At 34.4% G+C, this 15,665-nt stretch overlaps 1 protein-coding gene across 1 annotated transcript in view; it reads right to left on the bottom strand.

Annotated features, from left to right (window-relative positions):
- LOC143640665 (geminin coiled-coil domain-containing protein 1-like) overlaps positions 1–7,691 on the bottom strand; it is a 91,062-nt gene extending 83,371 nt beyond the window's left edge. The window contains exon 1 of the mRNA XM_077108324.1: positions 7,611–7,691. Coding sequence (XP_076964439.1) covers positions 7,611–7,691 — 81 coding nt within the window. The remainder of the gene's footprint in view (positions 1–7,610) is intronic.
- Positions 7,692–15,665: the final 7,974 nt, after the last annotated feature.

The raw sequence follows: 15,665 nt of genomic DNA, 5'->3' as shown, positions 1-15,665 counted from the left end.
CAAATAATTTATCTTAATTGTTTGGAATAAGAGTGTATTAATGAAAATAAGATTAGAGAAAATTCTAAGCAAAGGAGCAAATTTAGCAAATATTAAAAAATACCACATAAAAAATCACAAATGTCAATGTTGGTGTTTTTAAAAAGCAAATGAAATTAAAAGAGCACTGAAAAATTTTATTATTAAAAATCATGTCAATTATACACTATATAATGGCAAATATATGTATATATACACTGATGTTTCACCTGTTGAGATTATATTCTGGAAAGTTTATATAAAGATCTTTCTGCCATTTTACAAACAGCTGAATTTAATGACAAGAATCTAGATGGCACAGACTACTACATGCCCAGGCTATTTGCTACATGCATTGTTGTACATGAAGACTACAACTGATCAAAACATCACAATGACATCAACAACTGATTCTGTGATTTGTGACAATTAGTGTAACCCTCAAAATAAATTCATAGACTATAAAACTCATAGATTGCAATGGAGGGAGAAAATGGCATTATTTCCAAAAAAAATATGTTAGAATAGAGGGACATCGGTGTTGCAATAAAAATGCAATTCTACCCTTCACTCAAAACATAGCACCTCATTTTCATATAATGCTCTATATAAAAATTTTAAGTAGGGCTGGGGGTGTGGATCAAGCGGTAGCACGCTCGCCTGGAATGCGTGCGGCCCGGGTTCGATCCTCAGCACCACATACAAACAAGGATGTTGTGTACGCCGATAACTAAAAAATAAATATTAAAATTCTCTCTCTCTCTCTCTCTCTCTTTCTCTCTCTCTCTCTCTCTCTCTCTTTAAAAAAATTTAAGTAAATATTACTACAACATAAAATAAAATATAATGCATTAAAAAATAGTTCTAAGCCATCCTCATAAACAATGAGGCCCTAGGTTATTCAGTGAGACCCTCTCTCAAAATAAAATACAAAAAATAAAAAAGAAAGCTGTGGTAATGTGGCTTAGTGGCTAAGGTCCTCTGAATTTAACTTCTGCCCTCTCCCAAAAATGCTATTGTACCCTTCATTTACACAGTATAAGAATCCATTTTTATGTAGTAAATATTTAGCATATAAATTATGAATAAATAATACTAAAATATGAAAGAAAACATAAAGAATTTAAAAGTTATTGTAAGAAAGAGAGATAAGGTTCATGTGGTGGGACAAAACTGAATATCCAGTATTCTGGTGCCAAAGACAGAAGGATCATAATTATGCCGATAATCACAGCAACTGAACAAAATATTTTCACAAAATAAAATTTATAAAAGGTTAAAAAAGCTTGAGGATATAGCTCAGAAATAGATACCCTGGTTTCAATATTCATATCACAAAGAGGAAAAAAATAACAGCAACACAAATTAGACAGTTATTTCTTTGCGAAATTACATAAAATATTTTTAAATTTATAATTTTATAATATTAAAATAAAATTCTCCTCATCAAATACCATTAAGGAGTGCAAGGTGAAATTACAGAGTAAAAGAAACTAATTTCCTCACATATAATTAAACAACCTATGTGTTGAGGAAAAAATATTGCAAAGAAAAAGCATGCAAAAAACTTGAACATATAATTTATATGAGATATCTAAGTGTTCAATAATTCTAAAAAACTCAAAATTAGATAATGTAAAATAACATCACAATATACACCACATTTAAAACTATTGACAAAGATGTGGAATGAATTAACTATCATGTAGGAAAGATGGTGTTTTAGTTTTTGCTATCCACATGTGCAGACTGTTTTTCTATTGAAGATACATGATACACTTCCGCAAGCAACAGACTAAAATTATAGCACATTTATAGATATGTATACAGCAGTATTTTTCCAAAAAGTTTAAAGATAACATCTTGATTAAAGAGGAAATACATTTAGAAAGAGATAAATAATAAACTGTGGAAAATAATGGTTTCTAGAAGAAGAAACAAATTTTTTATCACGTTAAATCCAGAAGGGGGGGACTATAAAACACCAAGTATGGCTTGAGTTGTGGCTCAGAGGCAGAGTGCTTGCCTTGTACATATGTGGTACTGGATTTGATCCTCAGAACTACATCAAAATAAATAAATAAAATAAAGATATTGTGTTTCAAAAAATGACACTATATAAGTTTTTTTTAATGTCATATGAATGTTATATTTTATAGGAAACATATTTAAATAGAAAATATGTAAAATTTGAAAATATAAAAAATGCATAGAATCACATAAAATTCTCATTTAAACACCATGTGTGTAGATAAAAAAACTCATCATTATAAAGATGACCATTACCCCCAAATTAATTTATAATAATACTAACAACACCCTACCAAAATTTCAAAATGCTTTACTTCTAATTAAAGAAAAGACAAAAGAAAAAATTACTAAATTTCTTCAGAACTCTGCTCATAAAAAAAAGCAGCAGCTCTCATGTGCAAATCTTTCAAGATCACAAATAAGTGGCTTCACATTAATGTGTGAGTATTTCCTTAGTCTAAAATCCACAACAGGAGTGAAGAAAAAGGGGTAAAAATCAAAGGTTCATAATTATTTCTAGAATAGATTCTTAAAAACTTGAATCAGAAATTTAGTTCACCAGCAAAATTTAAGGCCTTCTGAAGATGTGCACGGCTCTTAGAATGGCTACTCTCAGGGCTTAGGGTTATGACTCACAGTTCTAGTCCTTTTCTAGAAGGCATGAGGCACTGGGTTAAATGCTCAGCATCACAAAAAATAAAATAAAATCAAGGTATTGTGTACAATTGCAACTAAAAAATAAATGTCAAACAAAACCAAGAGTGGTTACTATCAAAAAGTTGAATGATAACTAATATTCCAATTATATGGTTATGGAAGAAAAAATAAACACTTTCACATTGAACTAGAATATAAGTTTAATAACTCACATTTTTAAAAAAAATCATGAGAGCTCTTTAAAAGCTAACACAGTAAAAATAATTCTGGTTGTATTTTCTGGAAAATACAACTGGAACTGGAATCAACATGTCAAATAATGGCTGCATTGTAATCTTCATTGTAGCAGCATTCACAGAAGCCAAAACACGGGGTGGGGAGAAACTTAAGTGCATTTTTAGATTAAGGATACACCAGGAGATTCAAAATATTCTTACTAGCCATAATGCACTCAGGCTGTTTTGAAACTTACACCTCTCTCTAACAGAATGGGACCCAAGTACTGAGTCTGACCTTGAACTTGTGCCTTAGAGATCTTACATGTGTCAGCTGTGAGATACTAATATCTAGCTGTTTTGAAACACAGGATCAGAAAAAAAATCAGAGAGGGCATGATATCCCCATGACATAAACTCCACAAGAAGGATTCTCAGCCCAAAGACATTCTGACAAGGTGTCTGTCCTGGAAAAGACAAAGAAAGAACACACATATACAAATTTTTATGAAAATCTAGTGATTCTTCTCTACTCATGTGAAATGCTCAAAAAAAAAAAACAAATGTTTTGCTTTTTATTTGTCTGTGGTTCTGAAGATTTAACAAAGGGCATGTTAAATCTGAGATGTATCCCCAGCCCTTGTTTTAAAATTGTGAGATGTCTACCTAATTTGCCCGCAGTCTACCTAAATTCTTGAAGTTGACTGTAAAATTGTAATCTTCCTGCCTTTTCCACCTGAGTCTCTGGGAGTACAGTTATGTGGCACTGAACCCAGACAGAAAACAAATCCTATAAACAGGTCCATCCAATTTTTTCATAAAAATTCAAAAATACTGTGCCCATTAGAACTGTAGTATGAGAAAAAAAAGTGAGTACTGTTGGGCAGAGATATTGTCATTAGGAATCTGGACAGGAAGATCGAATTTATGAATTTACTGACAGATTTAGAATATTCAGGTTTAACCATGCAGAATGACACACACCTTTAATCACAGCAACTATGGAGACTAAGTCACAAGATCAATGCCAGTCTCAGCATCTGTCTAAAAATAAAATTAAAAGTACCAGGGATGTAGCTAAGTGATATAGGATCTCTGGATTTAATCTACAGTACCACTATACTCACAAAAAAGAAAGACTAGCAAGATTGAGAGGAAGGAATAACTGAGACTCCTACAGATCACTACCACACTCATGCAAGGAAAGAACACATGGAGTTTTGATTCTAGTGACTCTGCTCACTCCAGGACACAATCTTGAAAGGGGCTAAAATGCTGCACTTTCAGAAAGAAGTTCAGGTAAGGATGAAAGATACTCTGCAGAAATAGGACAGGACTCCCAAAGTCCCCATCACTGACACATGCCCAAAATTACTGGCCACTAAAGACTCAGAGATAACCTAACCTAGATGAAGACCATGGCCTGCAGATTCTAGAGACTACCCCAGGGTTACCAGTCCACAGTTGCCAGTTCCTACGAGAGTACAGCCAATTTCATGAAGCCTTGCCCACCAGTGTCAGGGTACCAGAGCACACCACCACTTACTAGTTTTTGAGGGGCCCAATGTTCTGTCAGTAAATATTCCAGCACATAAACAAGGGAAAAAATTAGATCCACTGAAAATAAAGAGGAACCTTAGAAAGGTAAAAAAATGCTGGCAATCTCTAGAGGAAAAAAAGCCACACCAGATGGCCAAAGCCTGCCTCTCATCATTGGCCATGTGCTATATTTGATATAGCACACCTAAGAGGACAGCACTTATATTTTCACTCTCCCAGGCTAATCCTACTGAGTTTTCTGTTTTAGTGACATGTCATCAAATGCTAAAAAGAATGAGGTTAGAAAGACAGATTCTTGGTTGCAGTTTTTTTTTTCAGTTGCTGGGAACTGAAATACAGAGCCTCAGGCTGCAACTGGCTTAAGTTAAGGTTTCCTGGTAGTAGTGAGACCCAACCTACCCAAAAGAACATTTGCATTTAACCTCTCAAATAAGGTCTTTTTAATCTGTGATTTTATAAATCTGTATATTATTTTGGATGGAAATAATAAAATAACAATAATGAAAAATTTTATTTAACTTTCTTGCTTTCTCTTCTTCTGAAGAAACATTGAAAATTTAACTGGGATGCAATTCTTTAAGGCAGTAAGCACAATGATAAGAATACATCAGACACAAATGTAGTCTTTTTTTTACTATTCACAAAATAAATATTTAGTAAAAAATTGATTTTAATGGCATAAATATTTTAATATGGGAATATTACAATTATGTTACAAATAAAATATTATTTTAAAAGTATATGCATTGTTGAAACTGTGCCCTCAAAACCAATATGTCAAGCCTCCAAAATATCACAGCTCATAAAACCACATTCCGGACTTCAGAACTTTAATTTTTCTGACCTCAAAAACATAAAGGTCCTGACTGCTTCTCTTTTATTCTAGGTGGGGGATGTATTTTTTTTTCCAATATTCTTCTCAAGTCCAAAAAATATGAGAGATAATGCCATGGATAAAAGCAGGAAGGTCTAACTGGAGAGTTTTCAAAAGTAGACTATTTCCCACCAAATGCTGGCAATTGACCCTTTCATTTAAGATATCAGACAGAAGCAAAAGAAGATGTTCCAGAAAGTGGTGCCCATGTCTTCACATATAACCACAACTTTGAGTCTATTATTTAAAAGCATTAAAGGAAAACTCCTTATTTCATAATTGACTTTAGACCTAATGACTACTACTCTATGACATTTGTTTTTCTTCCATGATTAAAGACACTTTAATTATTAAGCAGGTATCACCACATATGGTGACACATGTGTAAAACCTCAGTGGCTCCAGAGGCTGAGCAAAGAGAAACACAACTTCAAAATGACTCTCAGAAACATAATGAGGCCCTAAACAACTTTGTTGAGACCTTGTCTCTAAATATTAAAAAATGCTGGGAATGTAACTGAGCAGTAAAGCACCCCTAGGTTTATTCCCTAGATCCAAAAAATAAATAAATAATAAATTTAAGAAATTGTACCTAATTTGAAAGCCCAAATACCTTTACCACACATACAAATTTTCCTATTATTTTAGGCCTTGATTAATGATAAATATTCAAAACAGTGATATATATATATATATATATATATATATAATGATATATTATATATATACACATACATATATATATATATACTGTGTGTATATGTATAATACATGTATATGTATTATATATGTATATTATATAATATAAATATATTTTGTTTATATAATAGCATGTGTATATTATAGTATATAGAAAACATATATTAAACATAGTATATATATACATATACTATCCATAGTATATATTTATTATGCATGTAAACACACACAGTATATATGTATATATATCATATATTATAGATATCTCTTTATGCCTCTAAGTAGAGAACTCTAATTGGGAACATAGAGTAAAAAGAAGGCAAGGAGAAACATGAAATTAGTTGTATCATTTTGAATCACCACAGGGGAAAAAATGGAATTTAGACATGGAGGACTCAACATTTTATATTTGTTCATGTGTATGACACAAGGGCCTACATTAAAAAGGTTATTACAATCTTTTGAAAGAAAGTATATGTGATATATGTGAATGGCAGATAATGTTTAAAAAATTGGAATCTTCATGGTGTCTTACAGGTGCTTTGTTAGGTCTGAATCACAGCGCAGTCATGTATTAGTAGGCTGCATGAGGAACATTGCTAATCTTTGTCCTCGAAAATTATTCCCATTGTAGAGCTGAGAAAACACAGGTTTCTGGACATCAAAAGGCAACTCAGCAACACACACAGAACTACCTGAATACAGAAGAGTATAAAATTTCTTCAAAGCTTAACAAAGTTTGGTTTGCTCCTTATATAAAGAATGTCAGTCTGGAGAAATATTTTCTTCCTCATTTTGAAGACAGTACCTCAAAAATACTTCCTAGGAGAAACACAACTGATTTAGCATCTTACATGTTAAAGGAACTCTTCTGAAGCCAGATCTATCAAACCGGATTTTTATAGAGGGCAAATGCTTGGAGATTACAGGGTTTAAAAAGCATATCACAGGCCCAGAGACTGAGCATGACTCAAAAAACAAAATGATCTAAAACACTTATAAGATGTTAAGAAAATATTATGTAACTATTTCTAAAAATAAATTATTTTTGGTTGCTATTTCTACAAATATCACATCTCTGGTAATAGGATAGGCTGAGATTGATAAAGATGACAATATTTGAAATAAAGGCTTCTGCTTCATTTTCTCCTAATATATATACTATTAATATGGTATATGAAAAAATGATCAACAAACTATATTTTTTTTTGTATAAGAAACATTTTCCTTTGAAGTTCGTCTTGAGATCTCAGCTAACACCATAATTTTCTTCTGCAACTTCACATTCCTTTTCTCGCACAAGATCTAACCCTAGAACTTTACCATTGGTTTCTTGGCCCTAATATATCTAGGGATTCTGAAAATTATGGGGTTTATAGTTACAGATGTTTTTGTCTCAGTATTTTGGAGATTTCATCAAATATAAATTAATAATCTACTTTCACAGGTTTGGGGGAACTTCTCCATTTTTACCATCTGCCTGCTGTGTGTTCTCTATGACATCACCTTCAGCCCCAGAAGCTCCTGCTTGGCAAAGTTAAACCATAAATTCTCACATCAGAGCCTGTGGTTCCTTGTTCCTTGTGGAAATTCTGCATGTTCTTGAATGCTTGCTTCTCATTTTCTTCTACTGCCATCGTCAATGTGACCTAATGTGATCTTATGTTTATTACTGTATGCTGAATAATTATACCATTGTATTACTTTCTAAGGCATTTATTTAAAATATTTGAGGTGTTCCAGGAATTCTCTTTTATAGGGCTCATATCCTCAGTTCTTTCTAAAATTCAATAAATAGATAAACCTCTAACTAAAAAGTAAATAATGTTATCACTGTTAATACCTGAACATTAAAATAAATAAACAATATTTAAAACTCTCAGCCCATAGGTATAAGGACTTATATTACATAGATCAATTTGTTGGAAGACACAAACAACCAAAATGCATTGTGTCCTTGGTGATCATTGTACTGGGAAGAAATTATTGGTTTTAGCATTGGACTCTCACCAAGCCATGGATTTATTAAGGGTAGGATACTGGTATTTTCTTCTGTAACCATGACATGGTATCAATCATATATAAGAAGGAAAAAAAATAACAGAAATAAGAAATGGTTCCCTCAGAAAAAGAAGACATTACCAGCACACTGTAGTTGTGCACAGAATATCCAAAATGTGGCCTCTGTCTACTGGAGCATCTACAGAAAGCATGAACATGTATACCTGATGGGAGAAAGAAAAAATGTTCCAATCTTTCAGCAAATTGGGCTTTATTATTTGAAATTATAAAACGTAGCCATTGATAAAGCAATATTTCTTGCAGGACTGAACATTGAATGTACATTTGCAAGAATTATAAAATAGATTCCCAGAGCTTCTCAATACAGAAATATTGATAATAAATAAAGTTTAGAAATAGCCCTAATGTCCATCATTTGTTTAGTTCCAACTTTGGTCAACCTACACCATGGGAATTTAAGATTTTTGCATATGTGGAGTGTTTTCCAGGTTGTTTCATTGAGTAAAAATAAGGGGCAGACAGGATATACAGGAGCACTCCCTTTGGGGTAAGAAAGAAATTTACATAATAACTTATTATTGTTATTGCCTCTTACCAGAACAAGAAACAGTAAGATATATACTAGAAACAATTAAAACATATGTTTATGAAGGGCAATGTGAAAAGATTAGTGGAGATGGAATATAGGTGAGTCATCAATGTATTTTAACTGGGTTTATATTTGAGCCACATAAACAACAACCACGTTCAAAACATAGAATAAAATCAAAGGACAAAAATCAAGGGCCAAAAGACAGGTAAGAGTCTGACAACTCAAACATGAACCATACTATTCTGTGACTAATTAATTTCTTAAGCTTGCATGATTTCCAGGATCTTTTTCTCCAGTGTGATCAAAATTTTTACCTAAAGTAGCAATGCTTGTTGTGCTGTAACATTTACTGATCAGTAATTGGCATTAAAGGATTCCAGGATTCATATGCAATGTTTAGTGTCTGCACAGCAAGGGACAACATGGGTTTTATACTTTCTCCATTAGACTGGAGTCTCCAAGTGCAGGAGCCACTTCTTATCTAGGGTGAGCAGTCTGGTGAATACACAGATACGATTATTAACATACACTGAAGAATTCTTTGAATGTTTAATGCCAAGAACACAGAGAGGACTTGACAATTATTTCCAGGTCCAGATTTCAGAAGCTTGGCTATACACACTTGGGGGAAAATGACCAGTCCTAGACCCTGTGTGAGTATGTATTTGAATGTTGTGGTAGTTTATCATGAGCCTAGGCAGACAAAGGTGTGGTCTTGCAAGGCAATTAAGTCATGTGGGTAGAGCCATGGAATGGGATTATTGTCATTTATTAAAAGAGAGCTGCAAAGAAACTTCTCAATTTATCCTGTGAGGACACAGATGGTGCACTTCCTTACTCTCATCAAGATGCTACAATAATTTATGGTAGACTGGGTGGTTGATAAGCCACAGACACTCATTTTTCACAGTATGTGAGATCAAGGAACAAGGCAATTTAATGTTTGGTGAGGACATTTCTCTGGGCATCCCTCATGTATGCGTCTATGTACATGCATATTCAACAGCAAGGAGCTTGGGGCTTTCCACCAAGCACAATCCTCATATTCTGCATTTCTACATGTCAAATTTGGGAACCACCCACTTAGCCCCATCCCTGAAAGGCAGTCCCAGACCTCCTGTGGTGTTACTCTCTGAGCTACCTCTTTAAGGTAGGAGTGAAGCCTGCTTCTAATCTGTACTCTGGACTCTGCTCTCACCTCCTCAGCCCTGCCTGTACCGTGGTTAGAGCCAGGCCTTCCTTTGTACCTGTACCTCCTTTTACTGATCTATGACCTGTTCGTTATGTGCCAACACTTTACCATGATCATTTGTGCCTTTTTTCCCTCTGTTCCCACAGCTACAATGAAGCTGCCATTTGCTAGCTGTATTACCTTAAACAAGTTAACTCGACACAACTGAGCATCCCTTTCCTGCAACATGGATGTAAACATGGCTTCTTCTCATGGAGTTCTTATTGCCAGTGAAGGGGGCAGGGGACAAAAATCTCAAAAACAATAGTCCAGTACATGGTTATCAATGGCTCCTGATGTCATTAAATGTTACCATTACTAGCTGTCAATCTCACTTCACAACATGGGAATATGAATCCCTGAAAAGTAAAAAAAATAAAATAATTAAGTTCAGTGGGCCCAGGTCTGCTCTGTCTCTAGATTCCCTGCCCCCAATCAGAGCTCAGGGCCAGGATAAATACAACAGTGCCACATGAATATAGGACTAATGTAAAGCTGATAAAGGCAGTTTCATGAATGGACAAAAGAGAAAGAATTGTGGGAAGGAGCCAAATCCTATATCTGACACCTGGAGAATCAGGAGGTTTTACCTTCACATTGACTCCCTCCTCTTGAGAATAAAACTGTACTTAAAACAGACCCACAAGACAGATTAGTCATCAATGCAGACATTAAAAGACACTCTGGAAGTTACCAGGCTGTTTGGTGCATGTACAAGCAGTCAGAGCCACAGATTGAAAGACCTCAAATGGTTCACATGAGACCATTTTCGTCCTGCATCTTCATTCCCTGACTCAAACAATGTCAGGCTGAGCTTGGACACTGAAGGTTCTGTGTGCTGGCAGGTGACATACCCAGAAAATAGCATCTACACATCTTTTCACAAATTTACTCATTCTACTCAGCCATAAACAAGAATGGAATTATACCATTTGTGGGAAATGAATGAATCTAGAGATCATCAAATTAAATGAAATAAATTAAACTCAAAAAGTCAATTGTCAAGTGTTTTCTCTCATATGTGAAAGGTAAACGGAAAAATGGAGTGAAAAAAGAAGTGGATCGCAAAAAAATTGGAGAGAGAATAGTTGAGTTTAGACAGATGGAAGAGAAGATAAGAGAGATGATTCAGGCACTGAGAAATGAGACTGATCAATGATGTTATGCCCATACATGTATATGTCACAAATGAATATACTAATAAAATCAACATTCCCTTCACCAGTTCTTTTATGTATATTTTTTTGAAACAGGGTTTTGCTAAGTTATTCAAGGCTTTGCCAACAGACAAAAAGCTGGGTGCCCACAAAGCAAAAATACAAGGGCCTGTCATCCCCCTGGCTTATGTAGCATTCACTAGGCACCAAGTGCCAACTATCTATGACTTCATTTAATTCTCACCACAGTCTTGGGAAGCAAGTGGCATCAGCCCCATCTTAAAGATAAATAAATAGAAGTTGGGAGATGCTAAAGATCTATTCAAGCTGAGTGAGGTGGCACATGTCTGCAATCCCAGCAGATTAGGAGGCTGAGGCAGAAGGATTATGAGTTAAAAGCCAACCTCAGCAAAACTGAGGTGTTAAGCAACTCAGTGAGACACTGTCTGAAAATAAAATACAAAAGAAGACTGGGGATGTGACTCAGTGGTTATGAGCCCCTGAGTTCAATCCCAAGTACCAAAGGAAAAAACTATTCAAGCCTCTGAAAATATATAAAAGCCACAATACAAATGTATGATATGTACTCAAGACCTTGGTCCATTAACATTTATTTAATACTAGTCATAAAATCTAGGAACCTCCCTGAAAGATTAATAAATCCAATGCTTAAGAGTACTCTCCAGAGATTATTGTTTCACTGATTGGAGCTAAAGTCTGGGTATCAGGGTAATTGAATCTAATGCTCACAATTAGGAATGGAATCACTTTTCTATTAAAAATCAGGGAAGCTTAAACAAAGAGATTGGACTCACCTGCTCAATGTTGTGTGTCAAGTCCACAGGAAAATCAGGGTGTATGTCTGTACTTCTGTAGCTCTGCAAAGAGCTCTCTGTGCCTCAAAACAAAAGGAGACTCCACAAAGCTGGGGGAGGCACAAGTCAACCCCTCTGCCACAACTCACCCAACAATACTCCCAGAGAATAAGTGAACATATAGGAGACAATTCCAAGTGGTACCTTGATGATCAATTGGCGCGATGCAAGGGAATAGGGCACAACCAACTTCAGCAAAGACAGAGGTGTGGCTGGGCCAGGATGGGGGCTGGTATAGAGAATAAACTTTTCCAGGGCACATAAAGCCCAGGGCTTCCTCCTCCACAAATGAGCCTTGCCTTATCACACAAATGCTTGTTCAACTAGTTATGCTCTTCTCCTATTTTATATTTCTCTTGCACATGGCTTTGGAGGTCTCATGCTTTGGTATTTCTTATATTTTTTATGCATCTTTCAAACTATCCCCAAATCAACCATGTAGAATATTACCTGTACAGGTTATAGTTTTATTGTATTACCATTTAGTTCAAGTTTCCAAATCTCTCTGAAATACCCTTTTGATTTTCTATGACACTTTTATTAACCCTTCACAAATTGACAATGGTTGTGATGAAGCAGTATTTTCTGATTTCAACACCTGGAATATCAGTGACCTGCTTAAAATGATTGCACTTTCTTTTGATTCTCCATCACAAGTCTCCATTTTATTTTTTACACTTTATATAACTTTGTACATAGAACACACAAGCCCAAACTTATATTACATGGTTTCTCTAAGAGAAAGGACAGACCTCCCCTCTACCACCATTAGTGAGTATGAGGGCTCATCACAGGTTCCTTAGGGTGGCCTTCCAGCATGTGCTCTGACTCAGCTCCATGTTCAATCTTCCTGTGATCTCCTCAGCCTGTGGCCTTCAGTTCTTCTTCCTCCTCCTCCTCCTCCTCTTCTTCTTCTTCTTCTTCTTCTTCTTCTTCTTCTTCTTCTTCTTCTTCTTCTTCTTCTTTTAAAATTTGACATTAATTTTAATATTTTACACAGAGCCTGAATCACAAAACTGCCACTTTGAAAATGGTGGCATACAGAAACAAAAGTACCCAGAAACCAGGTGCTTCATTTGGAAACAAGCTAGCGAAGAGGAGCCTATCACACATGATAGAGGTAGGACCCTCAGAGCCATAGTGGAACCATTGGAGGTGCCGGGAATCCCTCACGCCAAAGTTGAGGCATTGTAAATTGTTTAATGGGACTGGACTAATTTGATATTATAATCAGAATAATAGCAACTTTGACTGGGACATGATTCCAATTGAAATTTCATTCCAAATAAGTCAAGAAAAAAGTTTGGAGACCAGCTCTCCAAGGATTGCTGTTATCCAACAAAGAAGAGAGTAAAATTAAGAGAAAGCTGACATGTTACACTGGTGAAGCCACAGTTCTATGTTTTCCAGGGGGATTTTTGTCATTTTTATAGATATTCAAATTATAGGCCTGCAGAGACAGATGTCTTTCCTTAAAACGTGCAACTCTTTAGGCTGTTACCTGCACCTCATCCATCTGGATAAGTGCCTCTGCATTCTTAGATTCAGAAGTAGTGTGCAGTTGGTTCATGGAAAGGCTGTGGAAGGAGGGAATTTTAGCATACTGGTGAGGTTTCTTGTAGCTGCAGAAGAGAGACTTCAGCTCCAACAGTTGTACTCAGCCTAGAAAACTGTGTTCCATATGGTACATTGAGGATATTTTCTTCTAACAATGTTTGCTTCTTTAATTAATATCCTCCTAAAATAAGTCATTTTTAAAATAGGGAATGATGATTAATTTTAGTTTCCCATTTGTTCTAAGTTTAATGAGTTCTACTGATACAACTTACATATGCAATGTCATCTAGAGATTTTAAACATTACTTATTTGTATACATATCATAAAAGAAGACATGAGTTTTAACTTGATATTTTATAAACCTTTATTTTATTTATTTTCATGTGGTGCTGAGGATCAAACCCAGGACTTCACACATACTAGGCAAGTGCTCCACCAATGTACCATATCTCCATTTGTAATTTAGCATTTTTTATTTATAAACTTGTTACTGTAATATTAATAAAAAAATAGAACTACTAATGATGTGAATTTTATAATTTGACTAATTATAAGTTTCAAAATTTTTAGAAGGAAATGAGATTCTATGTTCAAAACTTCATTTTATAGAGAGCAATATCACAATGCCATAAACTACTTATATTTCTCATAAAGTCTTTGCATCCATTTAACTCAAAAAATTAAAAATTTCCTGACCCTGTACTCTCTCAATTAAGAAATGACAAGTAAGAGGATCATGATAAAAGGGTTTGGAAGCACACTGAAAATTTTTGAAAAATCAAATGAACATGCTAGTAATTTCCCATTTCTGGATTAAAAATACACAGGAATATAATTTCCAAGTTTAGAGGAGGAATATTTGTGTTTATTAGTTCTTTATGTATTAGTTTCATGTGTGCCTATATACATACATATATGTCCTTTCGAATTTCTGTTACAATGAAAATGTCTGAATCTAATTTTTCTTAAAGGAACATTTAGGTCAGTGGAATCCCATCCTACCCTGATCACTGTACTTAAATTTCTGAAGTTTTCACAAACTCAGGTGTTTTTTAGTTGTGTTTTTTTTGTTTGTTTGTTTGTTTTGCTTGTTGTTTGCTTTTTTAGCATGAACAAATAATTGTGAACCTATCTCCTTCTCTGATCACTGAAAAGCAAAGAACAAGATGACCCAGGAAAGCCAAAGTTGTGGGGAAGAAAAGCAGGAGTTGAATTTTACATAACTACATCAATCAGAGAGACAGACTGCCCTGTAAGACTCCTTGGGTTTCCCAATAATGACAGCTTGGCATCTGTGAAGAAGCACTCTCTGGTTTCCTATTTCTTTACTTTAAGATTCAACAGATCTTAACTTTATGAACCATATAAATTTATTGACCATCAACTATGTGAAATTTTAAGGCTAAACTCTGGGATGAAGAGTTCTTTAAGCCAATGTTCATTTTCTAGCTTGCAGGGTAATTGCTCTCTAATGTAGAAACTGTGTGATTACCAAGAATTTCTTAAAGAATTCTATAAATAGAAAGAGGCGTATAATTTCTAATTATTCATATAAGCATATATTACATTAATACATCTGAATAAATGAAGCATATGAGATCACAAAACAAAAACATGGATCAAAGACTCCTCACACAGCTATGAAAGTGCTGTAATTACAAAGCAAAATAATTGCCTTTTAGGTCCAAAGCATGAGGTTTCAAAGTCCTGTAGCTAATAATGTCTATACCTTCTTTATTTCAAATTTATTGCTGTGCTTGCATTATTATAATTTTTTTGAAGGATTATGTGTTGATCTAGTGTTTCATTTCAAACAAATCTCTAAAAAGTACTAAGAATTTTTCTTCTAACATCCATCACTCATAGTATTAGTACCATAGTTATATGGTGAATTTTGAGCCTAAATGAGAAGTTTACTTAAAATTTAAAAATTATGTGTCACTGAAAAGGTAGAAGATATATTATATTAAAGCTGACCTTATTGTCTAGGAAATAGGAATATGCCAAAGAAATTATTTCCAGGTATTTTGTCGTTTTTGTTGTACTGATCTGTGTATAATAAATACAGTTTAATTATATTTGCAGATTTATAAATGTGCCTTGAGAAGGAATATTAGTGTATTTTGCTTCTACATCTGTGTCTAGAAAATTTACATAATATAATAAAAATTACATG

This window comes from Callospermophilus lateralis, unplaced genomic scaffold (genome assembly GCF_048772815.1).
Source record: "Callospermophilus lateralis isolate mCalLat2 unplaced genomic scaffold, mCalLat2.hap1 Scaffold_45, whole genome shotgun sequence".
In the NCBI taxonomy this organism is placed as follows: domain Eukaryota; kingdom Metazoa; phylum Chordata; class Mammalia; order Rodentia; family Sciuridae; genus Callospermophilus; species Callospermophilus lateralis.
The sequence above is the reverse complement of the archived record's forward strand: the minus strand, read 5'-3'. Positions and strand labels throughout refer to the sequence as shown.